Source organism: Lipotes vexillifer, unplaced genomic scaffold, assembly GCF_000442215.2.
Source record: "Lipotes vexillifer unplaced genomic scaffold, Lipotes_vexillifer_v1.1 scaffold72, whole genome shotgun sequence".
Taxonomy (NCBI): Eukaryota; Metazoa; Chordata; class Mammalia; order Artiodactyla; family Lipotidae; genus Lipotes; species Lipotes vexillifer.
Genome location: NW_006769482.1, coordinates 3,495,461 through 3,503,932, shown reverse-complemented (window position 1 = coordinate 3,503,932; position 8,472 = coordinate 3,495,461). Strand labels below are relative to the sequence as shown.

The window sequence follows — 8,472 nt, the reverse complement described above, 5'->3', positions numbered from 1 at the left end:
CCCCCGCCCACTTCGCCCCACCTGGTGGAAGGCATTTTTGTTATACAAGGAAAATTTGAGTTTCCTTGGGGAACAAGAAGGTCGGGTACAGGTTTTAGAGGACTTTGAATATCAAATTAAGGTCTTTGAACTTGGGTATTTTGGAAATAAGAAATAAAGGATTTTAAACGGGGTGAATTCTATGCATGGAATTGGTTTTAGAAAATTGATTCAACTACAGCAATTGGAATGGGAGGCTGGATTTAGATGATGCTTTCTGATAAGATTAGGGAATTTAGGAGGGAGAGCTTGGCTTTGTAGGAGAAAGAATGAACTTCCTATAGATTCAGGTTGAATTGCTTTTTGGAGTTCTAAGTGGAGGTGGCTTCAGGTTAAGCACATGGGACAGAGCCAGGAGAGAAACCTAGGATGAAAATACTGAAAGCTATGTCGTAGGACAAAAAGAGTATTAACACCTGGTGTACGAGCAAAAAAGCTGATCCCACAGTGCTTGCCTGTGAGAAGGAATTGTTAGCTATTGTGTACTTCTGTATATATTGAAGATAAAAAACTATATTTTAAACAGTATTCTGTAACTTAGAATTTTCACCAGTAAGCGTGGCCTTCAACTAGTTGGTCTGATTTAATGATGTAAAATTTAGTAAAATGTGGCAGATTACCTTGGTGGTGTTTAAGGAGAGAGGAGTTGAAGGGAACATGCTGTTATAAAGTTCTTCTCTAAAAGGCTGTAGAAAAGTGGTGAATATTAGGCATCAGATTGATTTTATAAATATATATACCACTTCTTCAAAATTATGCTTGAAAAGGAAGGTAAACATGAAAATTAGGATAAAGCTCTTGAAGTGAACCTCAAGGTGGTAGTAGGTTCCTAAGTCCCAAGTCAACTAGCTGTGTATACGGGAGTCTGTATCCTGAATACGTCACTAACTCAAATGACTTTTTTTTTTTCCCCTTAACCAGGAATTGTGGTGCTTGGAATAAACAGAGCTTATGCCAAAAATTCATTGAGTACAAATCTTATAAAAATGGTGAGTGTAAAGATTAAACTATTTGCTTCTAATATTAAGATACAGTGTTGATATCAATCTGAAAATGATTTTTCCCCCTTTTCTTTCTTACCCTCCCTGTTTCCATTTAGCTTTCAAAAGCTGTGGATGTTTTAAAATCTGATAAGAAAGTACGGACCATAATAGTCAGAAGTGAAGTCCCAGGGATATTCTGTGCTGGTATGTAAATAGATTAAAATTTTAAAATGAGTCTAATTTTTCCTTAGTAGTAGCCTATTTTCCATTATAAAGTGTTCCATGGTTTGAATTGCATTACCAGCAATTCCTTGTTTACAAGAAAAAAAAATGCTTTGTCAGTATTAGAAAGAAACCTTTGCTGTGTGTGGAAAAGTTGTTTTGGAAGTTGAAAAATAATTTGAGCCATTAAAATATATGTTTGTAGTACATGAATAATATTTATGAAAGATGAGCTGTGCAGGAAAAATCAAATCTCCTACTCACAAGTGTGCTCCGTATTAAAAAATGCTTTAATTGACTAGCAGTAGCTACCCCAGTATGGAATGTTAAATATAGACATATGCTTTCGTGTTTGTAGTAGTGCCCACTCAAGTATATGTCCACGAATTGTACTTTTAAATTTTAAATCTACAGCAGCGAAATGTTTTTTTCTGGTTGTACTGTGTTACCAAAAGCCAAAGATTAAGTTGTCTTGCATTTTCCATATTTGTAAATATTTCTAAGTCATGAGATTGAATGAATCTGTTTCAGTTAGTCAAAAATGTAGATGATTAAATGATAAAAAATGCTGACAATATACTGGATCATTATAATTTACTAATAAGTAAATGAAGGCAGACGTTGACTGAGGCGTAAAAAAATTTTTTTTCAGTAAAAATATAAATGGGATAACCCATTTGAGATAATCAGACATTTGAGGGAACAACATACAGTATTTTATTCATTCAACAAGTAGTTTTTGAGCATTTAGAGTATACCCAGAGCAATGCTGGGACTTGGAGGAGTATTTCTAGACAGAATGTTTTTAGAGGTGTCTTAGTTGAGGCTGATGTTCTTCAGTTTCATTGTTAAAGGTCCTCAGATTTTCCAAGCTTCAAACTCCATAGCTTCCACCTTAAAATATTGCAAAATTTTATGGTATTTAGGAACATTCAGTGTAAATGAGTTATATTTTAGCTTTTGATATAATGTACCATACGTAAACGGATTAGTTTTAACTTGCTTGGCAAAGAGAGTAGGATTATTATGCTCAACTGCCTGGGTGATGACAATTTGCAGTACAGTCTTCTGCTTTTACATCTGTCCAATTCGAGTAACACTATCCTCCTGGTAGGATTGTTGGAGGCTTGATGTGACAATGTACATAAAACACAGTGCAGTAGTCAATATAGCTGTTAATAGTTTTTATAAGGGCTTTACATATATTTAAACATTTTTTCTTAAACAGTATGAAAAACGTACACTGAGAGAATTAGAATTCTTGTATCTGTGACCTTAGGATCAGGTGACTGGGTGACTGAGTTTAACTTCGTGACCAATAGCTCTGAGGTCACTGCACTCAGGTCCCTGAGGGCTGATGAGGGGCTTATTGGGAAGATGTTAAGCAGTTTGGGGGCTTTCAAGGAAGGCCCAATTATGTGAATGTTTGAGGAGCGATAGTGATAGTGGCAGAATAACGCTTAAGAAAGAAGAGTTGATTATAACTAGCATTACTGTCTTTCTGTTGGTAATGGGTTTTGTAATTATAACACTATAATGACTGGTAGAATTCTTGTTTTACCTATTCCTTTGCTGCCCACTGGTTTTGTGTCTCCACCTTACCGATGTTCTTTGGAAAAGGCTTTAATGCTTTAGCACAGTTTACAACTATCCTTTATAGGTTGCCTTTTTGGGGACATACTAGGTAATATACCAAATGCTTTATCAGATTAACAAGTTAGCCTTGAATACTTTTTTCCAAGGGCTTATCGAATCTATTTTCTTTGTTCTGTGTGCTTTTGCATGATCAGGATAAATTTTTCCTATGTTTTAACATAAGATTTTTTGCCGTATTTTGTCCAAAAAAAAGTGTGAATTATAGAAAAATTGGGGCAAATCATTTTAGTAACTTAGAGTATAAAAATAAAACCATTCTTTCAAATTTCTCTGAAAGGTTTTCTTATGTATATTTGAAACAGGCAGTTTAGTATGTCTGTCTTTATTAATATTTTATTAATATTATATTTAATATTAATATTTATTAATATGTACACATTAAGTGTATTGTATGTTTAGATACACAGAATCTCTTTACATACTTAAGACAAATATTTAAACTTATTACAGCCTATAAAAATAGTAGTATAAAAATTCTAATCTTTTTTTTCTTTTGACGTTTGTTTTCTTTTATCAACACAGATGTCAGTTTCTTTTTTTTTTTTTATACAGCAGGTTCTTATTAGTCATCAGTTTTTTACACGTCATTGTATACATGTCAATCGCGATCACTCAATTCATCAACCCCCCCGCCCCCACCGCTTTCCCCCCTTGGTGTCCATATGTTTGTTCTCTACATCTGTGTCTCAATTTCTGCCCTGCAAACTGGTTCATCTGTACCATTTTTCTAGGTTCCATATATATGCGTTAATATACGATATTTGTTTCTCTCTTTCTGACTTACTTCAATGAGAGTCTCTAGATCCATCCACGTCTCTACAAATGACCCAATTTCATTCCTTTTTATGGCTGAGTAATATTCCATTGTATATATATACCACATCTTCTTTATCCATTCGTCTGTTGATGGGCATTTAGGTTGCTTCCATGACCTGGCTATTGTAAATAGTGCTGCGATGAACATTGGGGTGTGTGTGTCTTTTTGAATTGTGATTTTCTCTGGGTATATGCCCAATAGTGGGATTGCTGGGTCATGAATACCAGTGATTTTTAATCTTTGGGAGTATGAGGTCTCCTTTTTAAGTTCTTAAAATTTCATGCACTTACACATTGTAGTGGTCCTATGTTGATTGAGAAGATGTGTAATGTCAAAATGCCACTTTGGTTACAGTAATGTATTTAAATGAATTTTCTTTTACTAACCACAATGATAATCTAGATACAGAAAAATTTGTATCATAGTTATCATGGCTGTAGATGAAGTTTTCTATACATATATGCTTTCAGATACCATTCCATACCCTAGGCACGACTCCAGGTTGGAAATCGATGTTACGTTTTCTTTCTTGTGGGTTCGAACATTGCTTTTGGGTTTTATAGCTTACCTATACTTCTCTTAGAATGCTGAGAAGTATCATTTTGATAGTCAAAGCTCATTGTGAAGCACTGGCTACATAGATTGTATTAGAGATTGGCCTGAATGTGTGCTGTCTCCCCTGCATACTCTAGAAATTATTTTTTTATTCATTTAAAAATTTTATCTTGTTTTTTACATACACACAAACACATACACAATACACACACAAAGAAAAACTGAAATAATTTTTCTATTTCAAAATATTTTGGAGTCAAAATTTTAATATATTACCTATAATGAAATTATGAAAAAGACCTTTTGACTAGGCTATTGCATTGTAAGTAAACATTTAATCCTAGTCATCTGTTTATTTTTGTTCTTTCAGTGTTCTAACACTAAGTAGCAAAGTAGATATGTATTGCTTTTATCATGAAAATTTTATGAGAAATTTCTGAGATGGAGGATTTTTTCTCTTGAAATTCCTGAAATAGAGTATAAACAATTCTTGGTAATTGATTCCTGTGTGTAGAACTCTAAATTGAGTGTTTCACTGAATTATGCTAGTGTGGGTTTTTTTAAAAAAGTAAAGGTACTTTTGCTTCTGCTTTTGAGTTCTAGTAAATTATGTTCTGACTAAAAACTTCTCACTAAAATTGTCAGTGTGCTTTACTGAATGTTGTATTGTTCAAATGGATGAAGATGTCGTGACATGGTTAGATATATGGAGGCCTCTGACTAACAAAGTTATCTAGTCAGTATTGTTTCAGAATCTTAGGTTAAGTTACATTTGTATATTTGAATGTTAGTCCCTTAGAGAGTTTGGTAAGTAAACGGAAAGGAGAGATAATCCACCAATTTGTATTAGTTTAGCATAGGTTTCTTTTCTTGGAAATAAAAAAAAATGTGTGTTATAGAGGTATGAATTACTTGCAGTAAAATGTACCAGTTTTAGTACATATGTAATTGATTAGTTTTGACATGTTTAAACCATGACGACAGTTGTGATATAGAACATGTTTATCCCTTAAAAAGCTTTCTTTTTTCTTTTTTAATTGAAGTATAATTGACCTATAATCCTATGTTAGGTCCAGGTGCACAACAAAGTGATTCATTCTATCTGTATACAAAATGATCACCATGATAAGTCTAGTTACCATCTGTCACCATACAGTTATTAAATATTATTGACTGTATTCTCCATGGTATACATTTCATCCCTGTGACTCATTTATTTTGTAACTGGCAGTTTATACCTCTTAATCTCCCTCACCTATTTCATTCATCTCCCTACCCTCAGCCCCTTTGGGAGCCATTTGTTTGTTCTCTATCTATGACTCTGTTTTTGTTTGGTTATGTTTATTTGTTTTATAGATTCTACATATAAGTGAAATCATGCAGTATTTTTCTTTATCTAACTTATTTCACTTAGCATAATGCCCTCTAGGTCTATCCATGTTCTTGCAAATGGCAAGATTTCATTCTTTTTCATGGCTGAGTAATACTCTGCTGAACATATAGATATACGTATCACATTTTCTTTATCCATTCATTTATCAGTGGACACTTAGGTTGCTTCCATATCTTGGCTGTTGTAAATAATACTGCAGTGAACATATGGGTGCATATATCTTTTTGAATTAGTGTTTTTGTTTTCTTTGGAAGGATACCAAGGAGTGAAATTGCTGGATGGTATGATAGTTCTGTTTTTAGTTTTTTGAGGAGTGTCCATACTGTTTTTCATAGTGGTTGCATGAATTTATATTCTCACCAACAGCGCACAAGGGTTCCCTTTTCTCCACATTCTCACCAACACTTGTTATTTGTTTTCTTGTTTTTTTTTAAAATAATAGCCATTCTGACAGGTGTGAGGTAATATCTCACTGTGGCTTTGATTTATGTTTCCTTAATCATTAATGATTTCATGGATCTGTTGGCCATCTGTATATCTTTTAGGAAAAATGTCTATTCAGGTTCTCTGCCCATTTTTTAATCAGGGTGTTTGTGTTTTTGATGTGAGTTGTATGAATTCTTTGTATATTTTGGGTATTAACCCATTATCAGATATATCCTTTGCAAATATATTTTCCCATTCAGTAGGTGCTCTTTTCATTTTGTTGATATTTCCTTCACTGTGCAAAAGCTTTTTAGTTTGATGTAGTATCATTTGTTTATATTTGCTTTTGTTTCCTTTACCTGAGGAGACATATCCAAAAAAATATTGCTAAGACCAATGTCAAAGAGCATATGTTTTCTTCTAGTTTTATGGTTTCAGGTCTTATATTTAAGTCTTTAATTCATTTTGTGTTTATTTTTATATGTGGTGTGAGAATGTAGTCCAGTTTGATACTTTTGCATTAGCTGTCCAGTTTTCCTAGCACCATTTATTCCTACATCTTGTATTCTTTCCTCCTTTGTTGTAGATTAATTGCTAATAAAAGTGTGGGTTCATTTCTGGGCTCTCTGTTCTGTTCCATTAACCTGTGTATGTGTTCTTGTGCAGGTACCATATTGTTTTACTATAGCTTTGTAATATAGTTTGAAATCAGAGCGTATGATACCTCTAGCTCTGTTCTTCTTTCTCAAGGTTGTTTTGGCTATTTGGAGTCTTTTGTGTCTCCATACAAATTTTAGAATTATTTGTTCTAGTTCAAATGCCATGGGGATTTTGATAGGGGTTGCACTGTATCTGTAGATTGCCTTCAGTAGTATGGTCATTTTAACAATATTCTTCAAATCCACTAGCACAGTATATCTTTCCATTTGTTGGTGTTGTCTTCAATTTCTTACAGTTTTCTGAGTTACAGGTCTTTTACCTCCTTGTTTAGATTTATTCCTAGATTTTTTTTTTTTTTTGCAGTACACGGGCCTCTCACTGTTGTGGCCTCTCCCGTTGCAGAGCATGGGCTCTGGATGCGCAGGCTCAGCGGCCGTGGCTCATGGACCCAGCCGCTCCGCGGCATGTGGGATCTTCCCGGACCGGAGCACGAACCCGTGTCCCCTGCATCAGCAGGCAGACTCTCAACCACTGTGCCACCAGGGAAGCCCTATTCCTAGATATTTTTGATGCAGTTGTACATGGGATTGTTTTCTTAACTTCTCTTTCTGATAGTTTGTTGTTAGTTTATAGAAAGGTAACAGATTTCAGTATATTCATTTTGTACCCTGCAACTTTATTGAATTCACTGATGAGTTCTAATAGTTTTTTGGTGGTGTCTTTAGGACTTGCTATATATAGTATCATGTCATCTGCAAACAGTGACAGTAAATTTCTTTACATCTGTTCTCCTCAGTTCACTGAACAGCTTTATGATCTATCTTGAACTCTATCAGATAGTTTGCTTATCTCCACTTTTCTTAATTCTTCTGGCATTTTAATTTGTTTCTTTGAAACATATTCCTTTGTTGCCTCATTTTTCTCAGTTCTCTATTTTTATTTCTGTGTATTAGGTAGGTTGGTTACATTTCCTGATCTTGGATAAGTAGCCTTATGTAGGCAATGTCCTATGGGGTCCAGCAGCACACTCCCCTCTGGTCACCAGAGCTATATGTTCTAGGGATGCTCCCTATGTGGCAGAGCTAACTACTGTGCTGGTAGGTGGTGCTGACCTCTGGCCTGGTTGGCTGCTAGGCTCTGCCTCATGGGTGGGGTTGGGTTCTGGGACAGCTGGTTTCAGGGCCAGGTTGTCCTAGGGCTCATACTAGCCTGCTGGTAGGTAGTGCTGTAAAAATCTTTCTTATGCCCATTTGTAGTCAGTCTTTTCCCCTATTCTGACCCCCTTAAAACACTGATCTCATTGCTTTTACCATAGTTTTCCCCCTTCTAGAATGTCCCACACATGGAATCATTCTATAGGTGGCCTTTTGTATCTGGCTTCCTTCACTTAGCATAATGCTTTGAGATTCACCCATGATATATGTTTCAGTAGTTTCACTTTATTGCTGAGTATGATTTTCATTATATTGCTGAGTATTCATTTTATATGCCGAGTAGTCCATTGCATAGATATACCACAATTTGTTTATCTGTTTAGCAGTTAATGGTCATCTGGGTTTTTCCAATATTTTGGCTTTTATAACTACCGCTTCCATGAACAGTGACATATAAGCCACTTTGTGAACATGTTTTCATTTCTCTTAGATAAATACTTAAGAGTGGAATTATTGGGTTTTATAATAACTGTACATTTTGTTTTGTAAGAAACTCTCTGTTTTCTA

The 8,472-nt window shown here is 34.7% G+C and overlaps 1 protein-coding gene across 2 annotated transcripts in view; it reads left to right on the top strand.

The window, feature by feature from the left end:
• AUH (AU RNA binding methylglutaconyl-CoA hydratase) overlaps positions 1–8,472 on the top strand; it is a 179,571-nt gene that overhangs the window by 26,632 nt on the left and 144,467 nt on the right. For both annotated transcript variants that reach the window (XM_007445632.1, XM_007445633.1), the window contains exons 2-3: positions 961–1,028; positions 1,139–1,226. In XM_007445632.1, coding sequence (XP_007445694.1) covers positions 961–1,028; positions 1,139–1,226 — 156 coding nt within the window. The remainder of the gene's footprint in view (positions 1–960; positions 1,029–1,138; positions 1,227–8,472) is intronic.